The 25,136-nt window shown below is 39.9% G+C and overlaps 2 protein-coding genes across 7 annotated transcripts in view; one reads left to right on the forward strand and one right to left on the reverse strand.

Annotated features, from left to right (window-relative positions):
* The first annotated feature begins 1,625 nt into the window (after positions 1–1,625).
* Positions 1,626–17,001, forward strand: MSH6 (mutS homolog 6). 5 transcript variants are annotated; one of them, XM_067292974.1, is made up of 10 exons: positions 1,626–1,879; positions 3,194–3,396; positions 4,789–4,967; positions 6,516–9,063; positions 10,480–10,745; positions 11,362–11,479; positions 15,031–15,120; positions 15,750–15,904; positions 16,104–16,303; positions 16,832–17,001. In XM_067292974.1, the coding sequence occupies exons 1-10, from the start codon at positions 1,626–1,628 to the stop codon at positions 16,911–16,913; spliced, it is 4,095 nt and encodes a 1,364-aa protein (XP_067149075.1). In that variant the 3' UTR covers positions 16,914–17,001. The 5 variants fall into 5 exon arrangements, 3 of the variants coding, with proteins under 3 accessions (XP_067149075.1, XP_067149076.1, XP_067149077.1); XM_067292975.1 differs by having other exon boundaries at positions 6,519–9,063; XR_010883672.1 differs by lacking the exons at positions 15,750–15,904; positions 16,104–16,303; positions 16,832–17,001 and adding an exon at positions 11,987–12,126 and having other exon boundaries at positions 15,031–15,114.
* FBXO11 (F-box protein 11) overlaps positions 16,968–25,136 on the reverse strand; it is a 74,646-nt gene continuing 66,477 nt past the window's right edge. For both annotated transcript variants that reach the window (XM_067292978.1, XM_067292977.1), the window contains exons 13-23: positions 24,927–25,012; positions 24,711–24,805; positions 23,513–23,635; positions 23,308–23,393; positions 22,846–22,922; positions 22,593–22,736; positions 21,656–21,766; positions 20,393–20,500; positions 18,909–19,017; positions 18,380–18,478; positions 16,968–18,303 (exon numbers count right to left, since the gene is read on the reverse strand). In XM_067292978.1, the coding sequence (XP_067149079.1) occupies positions 18,174–18,303; positions 18,380–18,478; positions 18,909–19,017; positions 20,393–20,500; positions 21,656–21,766; positions 22,593–22,736; positions 22,846–22,922; positions 23,308–23,393; positions 23,513–23,635; positions 24,711–24,805; positions 24,927–25,012 (1,168 nt within the window). In that variant the 3' untranslated portion in view covers positions 16,968–18,173. The remainder of the gene's footprint in view (positions 18,304–18,379; positions 18,479–18,908; positions 19,018–20,392; positions 20,501–21,655; positions 21,767–22,592; positions 22,737–22,845; positions 22,923–23,307; positions 23,394–23,512; positions 23,636–24,710; positions 24,806–24,926; positions 25,013–25,136) is intronic.

The following is a 25,136-nucleotide window of genomic DNA, read 5'->3' on the forward strand; positions in this document are numbered from 1 at the left end:
GAAATTTAAATAGGATTGTCCTTACAGCTGATTTTCTGCAAATAATTTACAAAGTGTGCTTCACAAACATTTTTGCAGGTACCAGTCCTGATGAGCGTTTTTGATAGGAACAGCGGTATCTGCTGAGGGGGTTACACTGCAGCACACACCACTTAAAAGTGCTTTAGAGTACATGCAGTTTTGAATCCCCTGGACTATTCTCAGGAAATTAAATGTAGTCATCCTTCTACTCAATTTTGAGATGTTTGTAGTTGACGACGCATCAGAAGCAGTACATGGAAGCAATACACGACAATTTAAGCAGAAATGATGCACTGAAATTAAACTGAAATAATTCCTTTAGAAGGAGTATGCTTTTAAAATACGTTGGTATTGTTTAGGTTTGTTATGACCTCTTGTGGTAAAATCCCTACCTTGCAGTTCAAACTTTTTACTCTGGTGGTAGCTCGTTGCACTTGAGATGTTCTCTGGCTACAGTTGTGTTGAACATTAGGAGAGATTTTGGCTTGCAGTACTAAATGGTAATTTTGATGAAAGAAAAAGCCATGCTGAAAGACATCTAGTGACAGTAGATAATCGTTCTCTTAATTTATGCTGATGAAAATAAGTTCTAATTTTATATTCTTTGTAGCATTGTAGATGGAGCACAACATTTAAGCACCATGAAATGGACTGTCTTCTAGTGCATCAAAATATTCATTTCAAAGCACATGGCCTCCTCTGCAAACATGCAAAAACATGTAGGAAGAGCAGAGAAAAAAGGAATTCCTGTTCTGTAGCAATCTTTTCTTTGCTCTACTGCTATCTGCCAGTAAACGCAGCTGAGAAGCACCATAGCTGTAGAGCTGGCAGCTGTCCCAGCTTCTCCCGTGGACATGCACCAGCTTTCTCCCCACTGCACTGTTACTCCTGCCCTCCGCAGCAGAGCCTGGAAGGAAATTCTCCAAGGCAGGTCTCACAGCTTCACTTTCCCTCAGGATTATTTTACGGGAAGGACAAAGCTCGTCCCAAATCCCACCTCAACAGTGACAGTGATCGACGCAGGATTTTCCCAGCTTCACTGCAAAATAAGCAGCGGAGTTTAAAGAGCTGTAGTTATTAAAATGAAAATAAAAACTTGCTACGAGCTGCTAAACTCGGGAAACGTCTCAGAGGACTGAAGTGACAGGAGCAGCCACCCCCCCCGCCGCCCCCTGCCCGCGGCGGCAACGCGGGGCACCGCAAACATGGCGGGCGCGGGCGGGCGCCGGCGGCGGAGCGGGGGCAGCGCCGAGCAGCACCGCGGCGGCCCGCGGCCCCAGCCGGCAGCGGCGCCGGGGTCTGGGGCGCGGGGGGGGAGACGGGTGCCCGAGCGGGTGCTGGCGGCGGGGCGGGGCGCAGCAGGTAAGCAGCCAGGCAGCCGGCGCCATGCGGCGACCGAGCAGACATGGCACCGCCCGCCGGCGGCGGTTGACGGCGCGCGCGCGCGCGCGCACGGGCGGGGGGTGGGGGGGCGCGAGGCGGCACGTGCGCCGCGCAGGCGCGAGGCGGCGGGGCGGGGCGGGGCGCGGGCAGGCCCCGGGGGCGGGGCGCGCGGCGGCGGGTTTGGCGCGCGCTGCGGGCGCGCAGCGCTTCCCGCCGTGGCCATGTCGCGGCAGAGCACCTTGCTCCGCTTCTTCCCCAAGGCCCCCGCGGCCTCCGCCGCCCCGGCGCCGCCCGCTGCCCCGGCGCCGCCCGCCGCCGGCACCCGCCGCCGGGCCCCAGGCGAGCAGAATGGGCGCGAGGCCGCCGCGAGCCGCGCCGGCGCGGCGACCAACGGCGCGTCGGGCAGAGCCGCGGCCCGGCGCAAAGACGCGGGGGAGAAAGGCGGAGGGCACGGAGCGGCCGCCCAGGCCCCCGGGTAACCGGCGGGGGCCGGGGGCGGGAGCGGGGGCGCAGGAGGGGGGCGGGGCGGCGCAGCAGCGCGCGCGCGCGCCGCGGCGAGGGGGCGGGGGCGGTGCGCGCGGGCCGTTACGGCGCGCGGGGCGGGGGGGGAGGGGGGAGCGGCGCGGCCGTTAATGCCGGTGGCAGCTGAAGGGCCGCGGGGGACATGGCGGTGCCGGTGCCCCTGCTTTCCTCCCGCCGCGGCGGCGGCGGGAGAGGGGCCCGTCTTCGGGAGGTCTGCCTGTTTGTTTTCGTTTTATGGGATGCTCTAGTTTGTGGCTGTTTCGATGTTGCTGCCGACAGTAATTTTTCCGGTTCAAAGGAAGGTGTTTGTTAGTAAATCGCCGGGAAATGTGCGTAACCTTCTTTTTCGCCTTGCTTGAGTTCAAGTGTGCAACTCCTTAACGCAAAGAGCGGTCGATGCAGATGGCAGCCAGCAGCCCTGTCGCTGAGCGGAGGTTTGGAGGTGGGGGGGTTAGATAGCGCTTCTGCTGTGGTAAAGCTGCCATTTTCAGAGAGAGGGAATAACTTTTTGTTTGTTTTAGTTTTTGCTGTTTTGAAATCCATTTTTTTGGTTGCGTGCGAATTTCTTCTCTGGTTTGTAGAATCAGTGGTAAAATCTTCAGATTCTCAACTAACTAAATGTTGCTGCTTGTTGGGTACGATCTGTAAGAAAATCTGCATTTATCAGCACTGGATTATGGCATTTGCTGTGTTGATATCTTGCAAAAGAAGAGGAGAGAGCAACCAAAAGCTCCATCATCTGCTTTTCATTAGAGACCGTTTATGTTGGAGTTTTTGCTGTTGTTTTGGGGGGAGGGGTTGGTAGGTTAAGGTTTGTTGTTGTTTTTTTTTTTTTGAAAGCCTTGCTGTTTCCTTTAGGTTCCAGTCCCTTCGGGAAAGCTTGTCTTAGTTACGGAGGCTGGACACTCATAATACATGGTCTGCTATCTTTTTCTTTTAGTTAATATCTGGTTAGACTCAGTTACTCTCTCCCCTTCCTAAGAAATCCAGTAAGAGTTTGGTTATATATGGAGTATAAACCTCTGTCATTATAGGGGTCCAGCAGAACTTGGGGGAGCAAACCAGAAAAGCAGTTTGAAAAGAAGTCTTGATGGTTCTAGGAAAAGACTGTGTAATTCAGGCCACACCACTTAAGAGCATTCAAGACCTTCTGTGGGCAAGCTGCTCAGAAGCAGCATGCAGTTAAATTTATGAGAAGACTGGTAGACTGAGGAGGCTATTTAAAATGTTAAATGCTACTTAAATGATACATGTATTGTTTTTGCAGTGTCTCCTGTGATTTTTCACCTGGTGACTTAGTTTGGGCCAAGATGGAAGGTTACCCTTGGTGGCCATGTCTCATATACAACCACCCAACTGAAGGAACAATAGTCAGAGGAAAAGGGAAATCTGCTCGTATTCATGTACAGTTTTTTGATGACAGTCCCACAAGGGGCTGGGTCAGTATTAAATACCTGAAGCCATACAAAGGTAAGAGATCTAAATAAAATATTTAGAAAAGAAAATATGCCACTTGTTTTGGAAGCATGGGTAAGGAATGTAGGATATAGTATTCTCCGTAGCAAATGAGCAGCAGAACCAGAGTTAGTACTGAGCTAGGTGGTGTGTTTTGTACTTTGTAAGTTGGAGAAAACAAGTTACAGGTGTACAGGTTACAGGTGTGTTCATGGTTATACGGTTCTTTGAACATAAAACACCAAGCCCTCTGTTGTTTGTTAGATTAGAACGCAAAGTTAAAACTTGCTTATTTTTTAAAGTTTTTTTCCCCCTTTTTTCTCTCCTGTATATAAAGAAGATCTAAAATGATAATCCAGTATCTCAGGTTTTAGTCCTGAAATCCCGAAAATATTAAGAATGTCAAGCCCAGCTTTTAAGAAGGTATTTGGGAATTGCAGTTTGTTCAGAATCAAAAGATTAGGCACAGGATGTTGGTTAGGTAACTGAAATTAATTCTACTGTGGTGTTACTACTTTTGAGTGGCTGAAGTACAGTTTTGTTAGTAAAATGTATGATTTGAGAGTGTTAGGGTAGTACTAGTAGTTACAGACCAGAGTTGGTGTTTGCCATGTTGGAGAGATGACTTGTCTAACTAACTTAAAATTAAGTAAAATCAAGAATTAAAACAATATTTTGCATAATAATCTCACTGTAGTAACAATTATAATCTGTTTTTCCCTTGTTTTATAATTCTACTGTTGCTGAAATATGTGAATCATTGGTGTGTGTCTTTCTGTTTGCCAAACGTACACTTTGGGTATAATACAGTATTTTTGGTAGGCTGTAGGATTTGTGTGTCAACTTAGTGAGACAATTTTGGATTTAAACTCTTTCTTCCCTTTTAAGAGTCAGGATTCCCTCTAATGTGATCACAGTCTCATCCTTTTTTGGGGGGACGGTGGGGGAAAGGGTGTTTTTTGTTTATTAAACCTAAGTGTATTGCTCCCTAAAGCCATAGTTACTTTTAAATTAAAATGACAATGTTAGTGCCGTAAGCATTAGCATAATTTAATGTGAGTTTGTCCATAGATTCTATATATCCTCCCTGAAGGTTTTTTATAAGAATCAAATATATTTTTAGCAGTTTACAGTTTACACCCAGAAGCAAATACAGGTAAGGAGAATAGAGCTGTTTACCAAAAGAAAATCACAGAAAAATAAGAAATGTTGGAGCTATTTAAGAAATGTTGGTCTATCTACAAGATGTGATTAATGCAAAACAGAGCAAAAGTATTTAAAATAATTCTTTGCTTTTAAATAAAGATTAAAAAAATCCTTTTATACAAAATGGGTGAATGCTAACTAAAGGACTGGCTAAATGTTAGGCTAACTTCAGTTTCTGATGAATTATTTGCGATTTTACAGGTTCATCAGATGGGGAGGCACTGAAGGGAGGTACGTTTTACAGTACAAAGCCTGAAATTAAAAGAGCAATGGTGCTAGCGGATGATGCAATGAGTAAAGATAAAACTAAGCGACTTGAGCTTGCAGTATGCAGTGAACCTTCAGACACGGAGGAGGAGGAGGAGGAGGAGGAAATGGAGGTAAATTGTTTTTCTTTCTTACTGTCATTTTCAGAAATAGTGCAAGAGCATACAAGTTGTCTCTTGAAGCTAAGCATGGAATATTCTCTGGCATAGTAAACACTGCCCATCTGCTCTTTAATAAACTCATACATGCATGTATCCTCTGGTCTTTTCTGTGCTACCTCTGTGTTGTCAGGTAGTATACTGGTGTCTCATCTTTTTTAGTAGGAAAGGTGAAGTCCAGTACCTCTTCATACCTCCAGTGCCTGTTTCCTTTGATAAAGACTGGCTTCAGAGAATCACAGAATGGTTGAGGTTGGAAGGGACCTCTGGAGATCATCTAGTCCAACCCCCCTGCTCAAGCAGGGTCACCTGGAGCAGTTACTTAACTTCTCTAAAGTGTATTATCCCTCTTAACTGATCACTCACCAGTAGCCCAGTTGACCCAGTTTCTTGCTCATGAAGTGCTTTTTTTCCTGGTGTATCTCTGTCTTCTCTATCTACTGTTCATATTCCAAGTTCCCCTAGCTTCACTCTGAGGTTTTTGTTTCTAATAATGTAGAAATTCCTAACTTTTTGAGGGCTCGTTTTGAGGGCTTGTTTTAAGGCATTAGATTGGATTTTGAAGGCTGGTCTCACCTTGTGGAGTAGCACTAAATACAAATTCTTATACTGTTTCTTCCTTCTGTTGGGTAACTAAAAGGTGATCTTTTATCAATATTGTGAATGATTCAATTAGTATCTCAGTACCACCACATGCATTGGAATAAACTACTTTGAAAGGGAGTGGTATGAGAAAACTGCTGGTGGGATAGTGATTTGCCCTACCTCTTTTGTCAGCGTAACCCACCTGTTCTTTCTCCAGCATGACATTGCCACCAGGGCCAGCTGTCACTCCAAGCATCATAAATTGGCAGCAACAGTGCAGTGGACACTGGCACTTCTTACTCCCTTCACTCCTTCACTTTTCCAGCAAAGGCGCTGGAGTTCTTAAAATCACAAGTCAAAAATACTAATAATGCAGTTTCCTTTCTTTCTACTAGACAAGCATGATCTTCTTGAGGGTAACTAAGTTAGTAGTCTTTGCTGTTCTGTTTGTAGGTGGAATAGGTAGTTACCTCAGAAAAATAAGGAACACTGCCAAAACCCTCTTATGCTAGTACTGAAAAGTTGCCATGACCAGTCACATTTCTGACAAAGGGCAGTAGGAAAAGGTTTATAATACAGAGTTGGCTTATGGAAACATTTCTCATTTGTGCTGAATTTCGTATAGCATATACCTTCTTGAATGTTTTTTTTCATCAGCATCACTTATGCAAGTTATGAATGATGCAGTAAAGAATATAAAGAACAGTAATTACACCACTGGCAGGTAGCAATTGACTATTCAAAAAAAACCTAAATTTTGTAAAGATAAATTGAGTTGGCTGTGACTCTCCTGTCTCTTGCTTTAAGTATCATAGTTACTGCATTATACTGAATTTTCAGACTTCTTTTTGCAACTGTGATATTTTACTTTTATCTTGTAGCCAGAATTTTTAATATGTTAAATAATTTATTTTCTAGCAGATGAGTGAAAGTGCATCAGGCGACAGTGATGACTGCAATAGTGAGGAGGGTGTGAAGACCAATAAGCGAGTAGCGAATAGAGGGAGAAGTGCTGTAAAAGCCAAAAGAAGAAGAGTGTTGGATTCTGACAGTGATCATGAAGGTTCTGATGTAGAGTTCAAGCCTGATGTGAAAGAAGCAGCAAGCAGTGAGGAAGCTAGTAGTGGGGTAGATGAAAATGAATCTACCGGCACAGAGACGGACGCAGAGAGCATTGCAGAAAGCCCCATTAAAGTCCCTTCTAAACGAAAGAGAAGAGACACAAGCAAGCCTGCTAAAAGGAATAGCTTAGGAAATGAACGTTCTGAAACACCTAAAAGAGCAGCAGTGGTTTCTTTAGAAGCTAAGTCTAAGCTAACATCTTTTGCAGCACCTGAAAATTTTGAATCTCAAGCAAATGCTTGCAGTGGAGGAATTGGTGGCTTTGCAGTGTGGGAACATGAAAAGCTTGACTGGCTGCAGGAAGGGAAAAGGAAAGATGCACGCAGGAGACGACAGGATGATCCTGATTATGACCCATGTACTCTTTATGTACCTGAGGACTATCTTAACAAGTGTACACCAGGAATACGGAGGTGGTGGCAGCTGAAAAGTCAAAACTTTGATGCTGTGATTTTTTACAAAGTTGGAAAATTCTATGAGTTGTATCATATGGATGCAGTCACTGCTGTAAATGAGTTGGGCCTGATATTCATGAAAGGCACTTGGGCCCATTCAGGTTTTCCAGAAACTGCATTTGGCAGATTTTCGGATGTTCTAGTACAGAAGGGCTACAAGGTAGCCCGTGTTGAGCAAACAGAAACCCCTGAAATGATGGAAGCACGCTGTAAATCAATGGCTCACCCAACAAAATTTGACAAGGTTGTACGCCGAGAAATATGTAGAATCATTACTAAAGGGACTCAGACTTACAGTGTTCTGGATTGTGATCCATCTGAGAACCATAACAAATACCTTCTGTGCATTAAAGAAAAAGAAGACTCCTCTGGACATCGTGTATATGGGGTTTGTTTTGTTGACACATCAGTAGGGAAGTTTTATGTAGGCCAGTTCTCAGATGACCGGCACTGTTCGAGGTTTCGAACTTTAGTGGCGCATTACACTCCTGTGCAGGTACTGTTTGAGAAAGGCAACCTCTCTGTGGACACGCAGAAGATCCTGAAAGGCTCGCTTGTTTCTTGCATTCAGGAAGGGTTGAGCTCTGGTTCCCAGTTCTGGAATGCATCTAAAACACTAAAAGTTCTTCTTGAAGAAGAATATTTCAAGGAGAAACAGAACTCTGATAACGGATGTTCTCTGCCCTCTGTAATCAAATTTATGACTTCAGAGAGTGATTCACTGGGATTAACTCCTGGTGAAAATAGTGAATTAGCCCTGTCAGCTCTTGGGGGATGTATCTTCTATCTCAAAAGATGTTTGATTGATCAGGAGCTGTTATCATTGGGAAACTTTGAGGAGTATATCCCTGTGGATATTGATATTGCTAAAACTACAAGTTCAAGTAGTTTCTTTGCCAAAACTGACCAACGGATGGTGCTGGATGGAGTCACCCTAATGAACTTGGAAGTCCTGCAGAATGGAACTAATGGAACCACAGAAGGTACTTTGTTGGAAAGGATTGACTCTTGTTGTACGCCATTTGGAAAGCGGCTCCTGAAACAATGGCTCTGTGCTCCTCTCTGTAATCCTAAATCCATCAATGATCGTTTAGATGCTGTTGAAGACCTTCTGGCAGTGCCTGATAAAATGTCTGAAGTTAGTGAGCACCTGAAGAAACTTCCTGACCTTGAAAGACTACTCAGCAAAATTCACAGCATTGGATCACCACTTAAAAGTCAGAACCATCCTGACAGCAGGGCCATCTTTTATGAAGAAATCAAGTATAGCAAAAAAAAAATTGCTGATTTTTTATCTGCACTGGAGGGTTTTAAAGTAATGAATGAAATTGTAGATGTCATGGAAGAAATTGCCAGTGACTTCAAATCTAAAGTACTTAAGCAGCTAGTCACCCGCAAAGCCAGAAATCCAGAGGGTCGCTTTCCGGACTTAAATGCAGAACTTAAAAGGTGGGATACTGCTTTTGATCATAACCAGGCTCGAAAGACAGGAGTGATTACTCCAAAGACAGGCTTTGACCCCGATTATGATAAAGCACTACAGGATATTAAAGCTGTAGAGAAAGATCTTCATGAGTACCTAGATAAACAACGCAAACTGCTTGGATTCAAATCCATGCTGTACTGGGGGGCAGGCAAAAATCGATACCAAATAGAAATACCAGAAAGTGCAATATCACGTAATTTGCCTGAGGAATATGAATTGAAGTCAACCAGGAAGGGATATAAACGTTACTGGACCAAGGAGATTGAGAAGATGCTGGCTGCGATGGTTAACGCTGAAGAGCGGAGAGATGCAGCACTAAAAGACTGTATGAGGCGTTTGTTTTACAACTTCGATAAAAATAGCAAAGACTGGCAGACAGCAGTTGAATGCATTGCTGTGTTAGGTAAGGGGTTTTCTTTTAGCTTTGACCTCTAGTAAAAATACTCTTACACAGTAAATGGTGAAATCTGCTCAGGACAAGCAGAAGAGGCTCATGGTGAGCTTTTAATTTGTAGTTTAAAACTTCTGGATGTGATAATAGTGCTACTGTTGAAATTTAACAGTTCTGCCATTTACTGTCAGAATGGAAACAGGCTATAACAGATGGAGTGCTGCATCGTGACATTTGCAAGCTCTTTTTTCATTCCTGTTGTGAGATTGTGGCTGTGTGTGTGACCAGTTGAATGTTTCTCACAGTTCAGTGTCATGTGGTTGGTCTCTCGCTGCATCTAGGATTCTTGTTTGTAGCTCAGTAGCTTCTCATTAAATGAAGACTGTGATGCAGATGGGGGTAGAAAAATCTAACCAGCTAGTCATTCTCCTTTCCCTTTGAGCATGCTGTTTTCTCAGCAGCCTTTAAAAATAGAAATAGTGGTCATCTTCATTACCTTGAAGAAGGCAGTGTAATAGGTTTACTTCCCCAAGTCTTCCTTAAGTTTCTGGGGAAGAACAGTCTGCTGTATACCCTTTACATATTTTCCAAACTGATGTACGCTTTCTATTGTACTGTGAATTTTCTGTTAGCATGAGGCACTGTGGGATGCCTTTGCCTTTGCTGGGGAAAGTGAAAGAACTGTAGCAGAAAAGGGAGGGCAGACAGTCAGCGAGCATACTCTGGGAGCCAGTTCTCTGAGTGGGTTGGGAGAGTTGGAAAGAAATCAGAGTAGCTATACCTCAGTGTCAGGGCAAGTAATTAAAGTCAAGGGAGATTGAGGTTTCAGGCCTGTTTCACAACCGTAGCAACTGCAATGCTTAAAATCATTAAAATGGTCTAAGCAGTCTTGTTTTGTAGGTACGTGCTACTTGTAACCAGTTTTTAGAACCTCTGAGCTGTGCTAATTGAGTGGGATTTCTGCTAAGACAACAGAATTTTTTACTACTTATACAAACTTATTCTGGCAACTTTCCGCCAGTATTATGGTTCTTAACAAAGTAATTCGCTGTCAAGGAAGCAGATTTCCTCATCATTTAGTCACCAAATCAAAAACCAGCACAGGAAAAATAGCATTTATACAAGTGTATAAAAATGAGTATTAGCTTTCTAACTGAAATGATGCAGATGTTGAAGACTTCTAAACTAAAAACTAGAGGGGATTATTTTTAATTTGACATCAGTAGAAATCTTGAAGAAATGAGGAAAGAAGTTTTGAATATCTTCAGCTCTTACTTGGGCTGTCTGGTGTACTTCTAGGGTATTGCATTTCACAGGAAAATGAAAAATTGTGTTCCCAAAAATGTTATCAATGAGTAAATGCAGACCAGTGAATGAACAAAGAAAAGTAAAGCATGACTTACCTGGAATTTCCTTTAATTTTTGTAGATGTCTTGATGTCCCTTGCTAACTACAGTCAAGATGGTGATGGACCTCTGTGCCGACCTGTAATTCTACTGCCTGTGGATAGTACTCCTCCATTCCTGGAACTTAAAAGTTCACGCCATCCATGTATTACAAAAACTTTTTTTGGAGATGATTTTATTCCTAACGACATCATGATAGGCTGCAAAGATGAAGATAGCAGTATTGAAGCTTCCTGTGTGTTAGTAACTGGCCCAAACATGGGTGGCAAATCTACGCTCATGAGACAGGTGATTGACTATCTACCTAAGATGACATACTCTAGAGTACCTGAGTATAACATGTAAGGGAATTAAATGACTAAACTGTTTGTAACTTCAAAGGAGAACCCACCAGTGGCCTTCAGGGTATGCAGCAACAGTATGGCAATTATACTGTAAAGAAAAAATAAAATCTGGTAGAAAATGCCCTTTAGGTTTAGATAGTAGATTTCCTATTTGCACTTAATTTAGTGAGGAATAAGTTTTTATTACTCTTATGAGAGATGGTTGGAAAAAGTGATAGAGTAGCTTTTATCTTTCTTGAGTGGTCTTATCTGTGATTTGGGCTCAGCTCACAAAAGATGCTTTTGCAGGTTGAACAAGATGAAAAGGTTAGGGGCTACATGGAAGACATTGCTTTATAAACAATACTTGCTGTGATAACTTGTGTTTTGAAGGTTTTCAGAGTAGTTTAATCCTACTTGAGATTATGATGCTGTAGCTTGGAGCTGTTAAAACAGTAGGAAGTTTTATGTATTCTAGCCTTTGTTTAGGGGAAATATAGTTTAATTCCCCTGTTCTCTGTGTGGAACTGAAACTTCAAGCACATAATAAAAATTTAAATGTTTTAATGTTTGTTTTTCAGGCTGGTCTCTTGGTTATAATGGCTCAATTGGGATGTTATGTACCTGCTGAAGTCTGCAGGCTTACACCTATCGACAGGGTATTTACAAGACTGGGTGCCTCAGACAGAATTATGTCAGGTGAGTTTCTGAAATCCAGCTGTTGGAACTGCTTTTACAACCAACTGAGTGAGTTCTCTCTGTGCATTTTGGATGCTTCCTTTGTGCTTTGAGTGGCAAATTGCAAAGGGATAGTCTTGTATTTTTATTGAGAGCTGGGCAGCTAATTCTTCTGTCTCCTACTGGAGAATTGAGGGTTGTGAATTGTAGAGCAGAAGCAGGGCTGTAGTTTGGCTTATCTGTTTAATATGCTTGTCCTCCATTATTTTTGATGGACACTTAGGATCAGTTTTTAGTGACTGTAATATTAAAGCCTGCTTTACAACCAGATACAAATCTGAGCAGTATCTTCTTGGATGTTGTACAGTTGGTTACTGTTCTGCTTACATGGACATCTTATTCAAAATGTTCTGGAATAGAAAAGTGATGTTCAGGTATCTGTTTTAGAGGAGATGTTTTTCTACCTTCTGTCAAGGATGGATTGTCCTTTGTTTCAATCGGAATGCTTTCCTTATGTCCGAAGTCTAGTTTCTTCAGATGAAGAGAAAGGCAGGCCTCTCTTGGAAGAAGTAGCCGTCACTTCTTGGAACATTTCATTTCTTCCACAGAGGGGATGATAGAAGTGGAGGGTGATACAACAACTGGAACGGGAAAGGATGCTTTTGGTGGTATGCAGTATGTCATGGGGCTAGAAGAAATGAGTATTTTTGTGGTAATAAAAGTTGTATCATAACTCATTTAAGGAGGGGACAAATTTTCTGTGATCTTCATATGGAATAATGTGGGTCAGTGAATATGAAAGGAGTTAGTGTATTGAAGTTGTTGCACATGAAGTATATGGAAAGAAATGCTTTCAGTAGAAAATAGTAGTGGCTGCATATTCCAATAGGAGTTTGCTTTCCTTCCTCTATGAGATATTTTAATCTTTAAATGACTATCATTGAGATAATGTTAGAATCTCTTTGTGCCGGTAGGCTACAAGGAAGAAGTGGAAAAAAGATCTAGCCTTCCAGCAGAGCTGATGCAGATACTTCTCAAAACCTGCTCCATTGAACTTTCACTCTAGAGTACCTACTTGTTATGCGGAGATGCATTTGTTTTTCTTGAACTGATTTTAGGTTCTTAACTAGTATGGAGTTGCTTGAGTGGTGGACTTGTTTCAGTATGAACCTTAAGTACATTTACTCTCAGTCTCACAAAGATCCTGGATGGATGATGCTTTCCACAGAGAGAAAGGCAGAACATGGCATATTTCTTCTATGAAAGAAGATCTCATACTTCTTGACACTTTACAGATTGTTACTGTAGTTCCTGCTGATAGACTTTTAATCTGTAATCTCCATCTAGTAGGAATCGGTCAAATGGGAGTTCTGTAATGGGCTGCCCGCGCAGGATACAGGCTCCACACAGGTTACACGTGGCAGCAAAGGTGTTGAGAACCACATCGATTCCAGTGGATTCTAAGGTCTGCTGCGAAGGGGAAAATGTGCTTATTCCTCCCTCTCCAAGAGAAAATGTTGATCAGAATTTTCTTGGGATTAGAGGAAGGAAGTAACAGAGCTAGATAAAAGAAGGTCAGACCCTTTTTGAGAAGTGGGGCAGGCTTCTTCAACTTAAAATTCACAGCACTTTAGGAAGAACACTTTCCTATGTGTTGTGACAGTATGGAGTTCTAGCTACGCTGGGTCTTGCTGGGCTCCACTGACTTATTTCTTCACGTTTATATTGTGGCAAGTTTGTATTTTATATCCTTTTTGATCCCAAAGTCTTCCTGGGTATAAGTCTAAAGAATTTTTAGCGCTTTCAGTAATACAACCTTGTCTGCTACTCCTTTAGAATCAAAAGGCAATCTAAGGAACTAAGTGGAACTTAGCACAGTAGCGGTGAACCCATACAAAATAAAACCAGCTGGGAAAGATGAGTTCAGCCCACCTAAGACTTTTTTCATTTAAACAGAGAGATTGCCTCTTTCCAAGTCTGGGCTACAGAAAGCATGTAGTTAATAGACAATAAATTACTGATTTTCTTTCTGTAACTTGCTATTCAGAAATGGGGGGGGGAGGGCTAAAAAGCCTCAACATTACAAGATTAAATGCTGCAAGTCCATGACTGTATACAGTTTCTTATGTTTCTTCTTGAGGGTTGAACAAATAATGTTCCTCAGTCATATTCTGTTGCACTTACTAATTAAAAAAATGAAGCAAAATTTTGTGCTCCTCTAAAATAAATGCTTTTTTTTTTGCAGTTAGAGAATTTATTAAGGCTTTTTTGCCCAGCTATTTTCCATTTTTGTTTAATTTCAGTAGGACAAGAAATCTTGAAAATAGAAGAGTGCTTATGGTAGGAAACAAAAATGCATTTTTAGTAATAGATGTGGTCTAGAAAAATGTAGCATTTTACATTTTCTTCTATTGACTATGAGCTGTTCTCCTGTCTTCCATGTATGTGTAGAAGCATCGTAATATTTTCCCCATGAAGTTAAACACTGCACAAAAAAGCTAGCTTTGAAGTCTTGGTTTTAACACACCAGTTTCCACAGTCTGAGTAGAAATGAAAGCACAATGTAAGTTGTTTTGTGGCATCATTTAATAATGGATGTCAATAGGACTTCTATGAAGTAACTTTTAAGTAATAGAATTTTAAAATTGCCTGTGTAATTTTAGGGTTTTTTTTATTTCTAAAGTAAATAAATTAAGGATTATTTTTCCCCTCCCCCACAAAATGAGTGGTTAAAAACATACTAACCCCCTGAACTTTTGTTAAATAAATCAGTGGGTTTTGCTCTCTGCAGATACAGAAAATCAAGTTTGCTAGGCACCATTTAATAATGCATGTGAGAAATTTATGTTGGAGTACAGCAGTGTGGGTTATAGTTAAAATTTTAACCAAATGAGTACTGGCAGTAAACGCTTGTCATCTTTGACATGCTGTTGAATGGGATTATTTCATTTAAACCCTACAGAGGTAAATCTGGACTTCATACCCTTGGATTTATAGTGTGCAAGGGTCTAAATATTTGTGTCTACTTCTGCTTCCAATCTGCTAAAAAGAATTTCAAGCCTAGCATTGAGTCTTGTCCGGGTTGCTGGAACTTCTGTCAGTTGTTCAGTTTTTAGCAGAGGTGTCATTTTTGTAGACTTCACTCCAGAAAGGTATGTTTGAGTATAGCCTTTTACCTATTTGAACAAGTGACTTAATTGGTGACATCAAAAACCAAACCAGTAAGGCTAGTTTCTTAGTCACTTTAAGGGTTTCTGCTTGCTTTTTCACATAGAAAAGTCATGTGCACCTTTGGCCTGCATGTAAGACTGTGAAGAGGCAAAAGATTCTCCTCCACCTTGTTTCCTTTGTGCCCCTTCTCTTTTTGTCCAGCTGGTACATCTAACTAGTGCTATACTTGTCTGCTTTTATTTAGTCATCTGTACTTGTGTCTGTATTCCTTAGGAACCAGAATATGCTTTTTCTGGCAAATAGAACCCCACCTTTTTCATGCCAACTCCAGTGCAGATTAAATAGGGTTTTAGTTGTGTTTTCAGAGAATTTTGAATACTTCATGTTTTTTTGTCTTTAAGGTGAAAGTACCTTCTTTGTTGAGTTGAGCGAGACTTCCAGCATACTCCAGCATGCGACAGAGCATTCCCTTGTTCTTGTGGATGAACTAGGTAATTAGTCTGTTTCGTAATAGACTGAAAGTGAATCTAAGATTAAAGACTAGCTGTAGGGCTGTTATGACTGTCTAACCTATGACTGAGTACACTGAAGTGGTTTTAGCGTAATGCTGCTAACTAGTTAATACCAATGTAATTGTCTTCCTAAAACATGTTTTTCTTAAGTGTCCCAGAACCAATACAGCACACCCCCTGCAATCATTATTAGCCTATTTCTAGCTCAGTTTCCCCACAATGTCCTTTGCATGATTACTTACAGCAGACCTTGACAAAACCAGCAGCAAGCCTCAAGAGAGCAGAAATGTTTCTTTTATGTGGTGTGGAAGAGATCATGATTGTTGTGGGACAAATAGTCACTTTACACAGATGCTGGTGGCTCTTATTCATCATTGCTGTTTTTCTTCTGCCTTGCTGTGTGGAAGACTAACAAACAGAATGAATTGATACATTTGAAACAATGAATTGTATTTGGCAGTTGTCTTCAGAAAAGCATCTTTGCTTGTGTTTATTAATCTTTACACTTGGGGAGGGTCTCTTCAGCAATAAGTAAAAGATGGATTGAATTTACTTTGGTACCACTTCTGTTCTTGAGTATGCTAAAGCTTTTCAAATTTCTCCTCCAGGTAGAGGCACAGCTACTTTTGATGGAACAGCTATAGCAAGTGCAGTTGTTAAAGAACTTGCAGAGAAAATCAAGTGTCGAACTTTGTTTTCTACACACTACCATTCACTAGTAGAGGATTATTCACACAGTGCTGCTGTGCGGCTTGGTCACATGGTATGTATAAGATGCAATACATGCATTGAGAGCACCAAGGTAATGTTTGTTTTCCCCCTCAGAGCTAGCAGATCTCATGATGTGCATGTTTTCTCCAATCTTCTGCTTATAGTCACAAAGATGTCTTGAGAAAAGGTGTGATGTTTCATGTATTCTATAGTCTAACATATACTAACTTGTGGTAACTTGCTCTTTCTAGGCATGTATGGTTGAAAATGAGAGTGAAGATCCAAGCCAGGAAACTATTACATTCCTGTACAAATTCATTGAAGGAGTATGTCCAAAAAGCTATGGCTTCAATGCAGCAAGACTTGCTAATATTCCAGAGGAGGTTGTTCAGAAGGGGCACAGAAAAGCAAAAGAGTTTGAAAAAACAACAATTTCACTGAGAATATTTAGGTAAGGCTTTGATTTTCTTTTTTCATTTAATTACAGACAATTTAGTATGCAGCCATTTTAAAATATGGGCAGGGGCTTGTGCTTAGGAGCCAAGTCTCATTTAGGGAGGGAGGGAGGGTAGAAGCTACTGTTGTGAATATCAAGTGTCCCTCACAGGCACTGAGGGAGGTAAGTAGGGAATAAAGTCAGACTGACTAGGAGATGGCAGATGAGATGAGTAATGTATTTTAAGCCTGGGTCCTTGTGCTAGTCTCCAGGGCTAAGGAGAGAGTGTAACTTGCATAGGTGCTGGACTGGATTTGAGCTGAGCTAAATCCAAGGGATGCATGATTAAGCCCTTGCTGCCTGCTGCTGCACAACACTGCGGGTCACAGTACTGGAACAGGATTTGGCTGCCTTTGCATCAAGCACTAAAGGCCAACAGCAGCCTTCTTTAACATACATAGAAAATGGCATGTATACTTGTAAAGTTTCCAGTAGGCCCCTTTGTGTCCGTGTTTGGTAAAATGAATTCATTATTCTCCATAGGTATCTCTGCTTGGTGGTGGATGATGCAACAAGTGATACAAATGCTATTCAGAAGCTTACCACTATGATCAGTCATCTTTAAGAACAATAATGTATTTGTAGTGGCGGTTTCTCAAAAATGTGGTATGAGACAACATTATGATCTAATAAACTTTATTTTTTAAAAATGACCATTTTTCCATTGTCTTTCCTAGGAAATTAAACCCTTTTAATTCTTACCTACCCTCTACATAATGGTTATTGAGTACTCCACAATATATTAAGTCTAGATGTTATGGTACATGCATACACTTTCAGGCTGTTGATTACCCACTGTCACCAATACACATAAATGGAAAAAAAGCTATGAAACTGTATAGGGCTGTATATATACTTGTCTCAGCTTCATTAGAGCAGGAAATTGCTGTGATTTCCAGCAGGTTATGTAAGTAATGTCCAGACTGTTCAAAAAAAACTATGAACAGAGTAAAATACAAGACTGTTTTGAGGAGACTTTCTACTGTGTACTTTAAAACATAGTAAAATTTCATTCACAAAACTTAGTTACATGGGTACTTTGTTTTATAGTGCATTATAGTCTAGGAAGTCTCATTAAAACACTCGCTTTTTTTGTTAGGGTGGTTTGAGTACAGACTATTGCTGGGGCAGGGAAGGAGATTATTCTAACTTCAGAGGACACCAGAAAAATTGCTGGATATAATTTAAGATTAGTGTTTTCTCTTTCATAGAAAGAACGTACATACTGGGACATGAGTACAGTTACAGCAAGTCTAGGTGTGCTAACAAAACAGGACACATTCAAGTACAATAAGATTTTTTTGCTTGAAATTAGAAACAAACTACATGAGATTAAAGCATTAAAATCATATTTCTCAATCTGAATAAATGTTAAAAAATCAAAAGAAATGCAGAAGTGCTAGCTCACATTTTTTTTACCATGTTACAAAAGCAATTGGTACCCATGTCCATAAAGGCAGCAACAAAGAATGCTGCTTGTCTACAGAATAGTACTACTGCAAATTGGACTGCGTTTCAATGCTACTTGTAAAAACACCAGCTTTCAGAAGTTGGTATCTGTACAAAATTGCAGCTTATTTTTCTTCACTTCTGTCCCTTCAAAGTCTTTGTTTACACAGTAATGCTAAAACGCCCAGTTCTGTTATCCTGAGTCAACATATTGCCACTTTCTTTTTTGGTAGGTTGAGCTCCATAGTGTCAACACCTCACATATCCACTTTAATACAGTCTCTTTCTGCAGAAATGGGCAAGTATAACTTCCTCCAAAAAAAAAGTTTTAACAGTTATGATATTAGAATGGCAGGACTTTCTTTCTGAAAGGAATTCAGTTGTGCTGCAATGTATTAGATTCTATAGGTGGAGCAGAGTCATATAGTGTATCTGTATCATGTGTAGGCTCTCCAGCAAGTGTACAGGGATTAGACAGTGTTCCAGCACCACAGTCACAGAAAAACCTACAAAAAAAGAGAGCACTTTAGTTCCCTTGCTTAAATTGCTTTAAATTGCCCGACATACACATTTGAAACATACCTATCATGTCTAATGAATTCTACATCATGTCCTTGATGGCACTTCTTAATGCAGTTCACACATATGGCATTGCGGTCTGTGGTGTTACAGGTGTGACATCTGAAGTAAAATGCATCACATTAGGCATGAATCAAACACTGGTGAGCTGAGAAAAGTGCTTGGGGGAGGAGGGAGAATGGCATTAAAGAAAAGATTTGCACAGGATTGGAAAACCTCAGGATTTTACATGAATAGTGAACCTGAATTTTCATAGCATACTTTTGTTTTTGGCTTTTGAAAGGGCAGTTCTCCCATGTAATCCCGTACCATACATCATCTCAAGCCCACAGCAAAGTCAAGGCAATGGAACTTGTTTAATCCTCTTCTGTTGCAGGTGAGGAAGAACATTCATTTGTGCTTTAACTGACACACAGCAAATGTTTTAGGGGACTTACTAAAAGAAACACTGTGGGTGTTTATTTAAAAAAAAAAACTTGGTGTAGGTGACTCCCCCCCCCAAATCTTGTTAACTTGCAGAAGAACTTGTTACCTGTAGAAGTCATGCATCGGATAGCTGGTGTAACTTGATATCTTATACAAACACTGGCCTCTACTGACAGCTTTTTCTATGGCATCTTGATTGTTCATTATTTTGTTATCTATTGGGGGAACAAAAACCCACAGTACTTAGTCACACCTGGGTCAATAGTCTGATTTATTTATTAAAATTAGAACCATTACAAACATTTAGTTACATGCCAGAATTTTAGTTTTGGCATTTAAGTATATCAAATCCTGGATGCTAGATTACAAGGCAGATGCCCAGACAGCACAGTGCATTCCTCAGACCAAAAAGACTGCTCTTCTATCTGATCCTTGCATAAAACATCTGATAAACCAGACCCCTCTTTCATTTAAATACTCTTTGTGAATTGGTGAAAGATGGTTATAGAAGCAAGCCTTCCTGTCAGGCTTAAGTTTTCTATTGAAAAAAAGTCTGAAAACAAAACAGGTGAAAGCCACTAGCCTGCAAGCCCTTGACCATAAGGAGTTTTACACACCCCTCTTAGAAAGCAGACAAGCACAGCTCTTCACCCTTTTAAGAATAAGGCATTTTCCAATAGAACTGAAGCTGGAATTAGTTCCCAACCACCTCCAGCATTTAAAAGTTGTGCCCAAGGCCTTACGAATTTGGTTATCCCCTCTTTGGCAACTGTTACTCAAATACTGGTTCTTCTCCTGTCAAGTCCCAAAGTTGGGACTCAACCTCAACCTTTTTGTCTGTCCCCAGTAGCATCACAGCACTGTCTGATGCAGTCAGCAAGCCCCAGAGCTGTGAACCAGGGACTGGGGGGTTGGGTTTTAAGTTGATCTAAAGAATTACACAGAAAAGGGTATAACCAGTACATCTAAGCAGGTAAAAGCTTCTTGCAAAATTAACCTTTTTCTTCTAGAATAACCTCCGGTAGCTGTCTGCCATTCAAACCATCACTCCAACATGAGGATCTTGTTTCATGCACACTTCACTATACATGAAAATTTTATGTAAACTGTTCTTATCATTTTCTGCCAAAGTGACTGGGGATTGTGAATAGTCATGCTTTTAGATCCTAAAGCCAAGTAAAGCACATTTCTTTACCTCTTTGATTGGCCCATCTCAAATTCACACTGTAAGTTAGTGTAATGGAAAGCCTTTTCTCACATATCTGAAAACAAGTGTCCAGTAACCAGTTTGCAAACAACTATGAGACAGAAGAGCTAATAAAGGAGCTTTAATACAACAAGAAAACCTGAAGTTACCTCTGAAAGCTTCTGGCTATTAGTCTAAAAAATTGAAATATCTTAGTTTGTCTTATTCCTGTCAGTCAAAACCCTTAATTTTAATGCAGCTTAAAAAGTTAGCATAACTGAGCCAAAAGTGTGGGGGGAAGATGAGGATGGGAGAGAAGGTATGATAAACTCTAGACCACCAAAACCACCACCAAATCAAAAAATGCAAAATGAACACACACATGCAGCAGAACTCAGACTCACCTTTCATTGTTACATTGACACCAGATGCTAGAAATAAACCTCCAAATCGGTTGTTAAAAATCTGATTGCCTTCTAATGTTGCAGTTGCATGATTTGTTATTTCAATACCTTTTTTGGGTCAGGGAAATAGGAAAGAGAAAAGAGAGTGGGAAAAATTAAATCCTTAGTCATTGTGCATTTGTACCTCTCATTAGCTTCAAGTTTTTTTTTTTTTTTAAACTACTCAGGGAAAAAATGTAAAATGACATAGCTAGAAATTGCATTGTAATCTGCTACAAAACTGAAGTTCAAATACTTGTATTGAATCCTTTCAAAAAGCTACCGCTGGCATGCATGGTTTCCGGTAGTAACAAACTATTAATTCATCTAATAATATCGTTCTTTGATAAAATAGTACTTTGATTTTCAAGAGGAACATGATTTTTGGGTGCTTAACCTGTCATCTTCATGTATATTTGAAAGTTCTTGTGCACATACCTTACCCTCTTTAAAAGAACTTCTTTTAAAAGAAGTTTGAGATGGGCACCTAAAAATCATTTCTTTAAATCTTAGCTTTTATCATTAACCAGTGTCTTCCAAGCCATTTCTCCAGGATTGCTCTTGACAGCAACCTATCCTTCCCCCCCCCCCCCCGAAACTACACCTTTAGAGGCTCTTCTCAGAAAACTTGCTTCTTCTTGAAAGAAAGATGGGAGAAAACTCAAGAATGCAAGTTTAGTTGGAATGGAATGCAAGACTTATGAAAGTGTGATCATTAAACAACAAATTGCACAAAAATCACTACTAATTCATTCTTCATCTCTTTTGGAGTCAACAGAAATGCTCATTTCAACAATTTTTCATGTTTGGGAGATGGTTAAATTTGAGATGCAATTCAAATATCCTTAAAACATATATTGCTCTATGTTGCCTTGGTTTTAAAACAGGATCAGTGATAGAATATTCAAAACCAGCATCCAGCAGATCAACTAGACAACTTTTTCAATTACTTCTAAAATAAAATTATAAAAAAGGACTTCACAGAAAAAAAGAGAAGGCAGAATATGTGTTGTTTCTCAACAGGCTAGTAATTCCAAAGATTGCTATAAAGATATTCTGGCTACAATTCTGAATTCTCAAATGAGTTCTAGAAGACATTAAAGAACATCCCAATCTCTGTTAAGAATTTCTAAATACTGTGGGATAAAGAAAATCAGAGTTAGCTTATGTGAAGGGCTTTTTCTAAGCTCTAACACTTCAGAATTTTATTTAAACAATACAAACCTGCAGCAAACCCATCAAATATTCGATTTTTCCTTAACACAGGGTGGCTGTTGGTGCTGATAAGAACGCCAGCTTGAGCGTTCCTGAAGATATCATTCTCTTCCAGAAGACCTAAGACAGAATCAACACACATGACATTTCAGCTTGTTAACTTCTCCCTATCCATTCTGTGAAACCTTTCCAAAAGATCTCATGCATCATCATCCAGTTAATTCTTTCATCTGGAGAATAGTCATCAACAGCACTGAAGTTGCTAGCAATACAAGTTTAAAGTCATTCTCAGTGCAAAAATTATCTAAGGGTATTTTTTTTTCAATATGTGGAATACAATTTGGGAACATATGTGCCATTACAGCAAACCCACAAGTGATCCCTCTAAACCCTATTTTATATTTGAGGAAACACCAAGGGTTTTTTTTTATTATTATTTTTTATTTTTTTTTACAGCAAGTGACTAGCTACCAAGTATCAGAAGCTGATACCAGGATATACAATGGTCAGAGGATTTCAGAGAAGGACCATTTTGAAATTTATAGCTGTGTGAAAGAACCCTTACAAGTCTGGGTCTTTTCTTAAATCTCTTGACATCAGCAAAACCTGAAACATTCAGGTGCAAGATCTGACTTAGATGACTAATTAAATATTTGTCCTTCAGTCAAATGGAAAGCTTACAAAAGCGGTCAAGATAAAAGGACCGTCCTGAGCAGCAATCCTTGGATTCTTGGTGAGATTAATTACCTCTTCGTCTTCCACAGAGTTCAGTATTACTGATGTAATTGAGGCTAAAAAGCATCAGTGTATGTTCATAATAACTATTTTATTACTTCAGAAGAGAAGAACTAAATTTCTAAAGAGCGCTTTAAAAAGAACATAGCTTAATCTGAAACTAAACTCTTCTCCAGAGTATTTAGTGTACACTAGTAAGGGAAAGAAATACCTCTTCCCCCATTAAATATACAGATGCCGCCATCTCTTCCATCATGGATTTTGTTTCTTCTTAGCGTGGGATTACTGTCTGTTTTAATCCATACACCAGCCATTGCATTATCAAAAATCTCATTGTCTTCTATAAATCCAAGCCCTAAAATTGAGGGAAGGAGGGCAGGGGGGGAAAAAAAAAGGTAATAAATGGGAAGCAATAATATTGCAAAACATAAACAATTCTGGATAAATGAGAAAAACAGACCTACCGGAATTATAAACAAGAATACCACCATTCTGACCTCCCCAGATCTTGTTGCGTCTAATTTTGGGGTTGCTTCCAGTTCTAGAGAGAAACATAAGCAAAAAAAGTCTGATAAAGCAGTTTACTATCTCCCAAGGCCAAACATTTAACGCATGTCAGTGGTAAGTGGCCAGTAGATCTCACTGCTTGCAAACCTTAATAAAAATACTTCACTTCCAGATATGTGACCAGATTTTAGCTTTACGCACTTCTCAATGGCCACACATTCTAGTCAGCATCCAGGCTGTACTGGAAACTACTCCTGACAAGTTGAAGCTCAGGCTATTCAGACATATCAAATTTCAAAAAAGTTAGTTTTAGAAACAAAATGACAAGAACAGTTGGAAAAAAAAAAAAGAAAAAAAAGACAAAAAAGAGCATAGCACAAGTTCTATCTGTTTAGACATAAAATCAGAATACACTTTACCTTATTTGAACCCCCGAGTACATGTGATTATAGATGTCATTGTCTTCTAACACACCATGTCCATTGTCATAAAAATAAACTCCAACCTAACACATTAAAAAATAAATTATTATTAGTTTCAAAGTAGTAATAATAATAATTAAAAAAAACATGGAAGAGCTTTCTTTTTTTTTGACACCTTTTTAACATGCAAAGCAAAACTCACCTGTTTCCCACTATGTATTCTATTTCTCCTCAACACTGGAGTGCTTCCTGTTGTCACCCAGACTCCAGCCAAAGTATTGCTGTAAACTTCATTTTCCTCAATCACACCTTGTCCTTTTTCATGCTAAATACAAGACAATTTAGGAGTTAAGCAAAATTGCTAATTGCAAATATTGTTTTTCTGGTTGTACCTGTCCCCCTCCAACATGGTATTTTTATTGCAGGAAAGGAATTCTTATCTATTAAATTTAGTACTTATTTTCACTATTTCATTAATAATACTGCATCATGATTTTGAATGTTTGTCATAAAATTAAGAATACTCTGCATGTAAATCATTACTTTATATTTCCAAACTCTGCAGCAGTATTTGCAAATCTCCGCTAGCTGTTGCTAGCTCCATGCACTCAGACAAGAGCTAGGGCACCCAGCACTTCCAACTACACCCACTGCTGTCCACCCGACTGACAGCAGTTGGCATGTTACTGAAGGTAACCAGCATGTTTGTGCATAAAACTAAAACAACAGCACAAAAGTGTTCTCAGACAGGGAAGCTGTTATGGTTAGACTTACGCTTGTAGCTCAAGTAAATGGAGCTCTACATTTGTGGCATGAGCTTAACCTTAGGTAACTTTTGGGTAAGAAGATATGCAAATCTTTCTCTATACAAAATCTGATATGACTTAAGGCAACCTGACTGCTCCTCCAGTTCAGTTAGCAGCGCCCTTGGTTGCACACGCTGAGATCTACACTTTATTCCTCAGTTTTATAATACACAATTGTACAGTGAGCGCAATCCCTACCATCCTGGAGGAAAAAAAAAATATTTATTGAGGTTAATGGTAAATGCATTATACTCTCCAAAAGCTCAACAGATTTCTAAATTTAAAAACTTTTTTTAAAAGTAACTATAAACTATTATCAAAGCTCAGTCTTTTAAAAGTTTTTTTTTCCTGAAAAGTGGTGAAATTGTGCCAGCTACCCCATTTTACTCTGTAAAAGAAATAATTCAGTTACATTTGTAAGAGTCTTCATCTTTTAAATATTAGCACCAGCTTCAATGTACTACAATTAACCTATTTTATAAGAAATTCAGTCTCATCAGCCATTATAAGTATAATCAAACACTTCATATACAGTACCCTTTTCCAACATTCACATAAAACAGATCTGCATGCCTGTTTGCAGGTAATACTTACCACATAAATTCCACCATGCTGACCATCATGAATCTTGTTGTGTCGAACTATGGGACAGCTATTTGTTCGAATCTGTATTCCTGCTAATGCATTACCTGTTAGCAAAAAAATCATATTTAATATAACTTATATGTTCATTTTTCAATTGTTATATATGTAAAATGTTCAAATTTTCAATTGTTCTGAGTTCAAGGCGCAGTAAGTGAATTCATTTACCATAAATGTCATTTCCTTCAATAAGGCCTCTTCCATCACCAAAGATATAAACACCACCTTGATTCCCATTAAAAATTGCATTGCCCCTAAGGAACAAAAGTATGCATGTTACAAAATGATTATAATACATCGTACAATACTATGCAAAATATGTAGTGCTTAAGATTATGCAGGACTCGTGTTTGAAACTGAATTTAACAGCAGTTCTGT

The sequence above is a fragment of the Apteryx mantelli genome, chromosome 3 (genome assembly GCF_036417845.1).
Source record: "Apteryx mantelli isolate bAptMan1 chromosome 3, bAptMan1.hap1, whole genome shotgun sequence".
NCBI classification, from domain to species: domain Eukaryota; kingdom Metazoa; phylum Chordata; class Aves; order Apterygiformes; family Apterygidae; genus Apteryx; species Apteryx mantelli.

Excerpts from the sequence above, each read along its gene's own strand:
- MSH6 (XM_067292974.1), top strand. The coding sequence starts at position 1,626 with ATGTCGCGGCAGAGCACCTTGCTCCGCTTCTTCCCCAAGGCCCCCGCG. Across the intron at positions 4,968-6,515 it reads AGGAGGAGGAGGAAATGGAG|CAGATGAGTGAAAGTGCATC; the intron begins GTAAATTGTTTT and ends TTTATTTTCTAG. Across the intron at positions 11,480-15,030 it reads CTCAGACAGAATTATGTCAG|GTGAAAGTACCTTCTTTGTT; the intron begins GTGAGTTTCTGA and ends TTTGTCTTTAAG.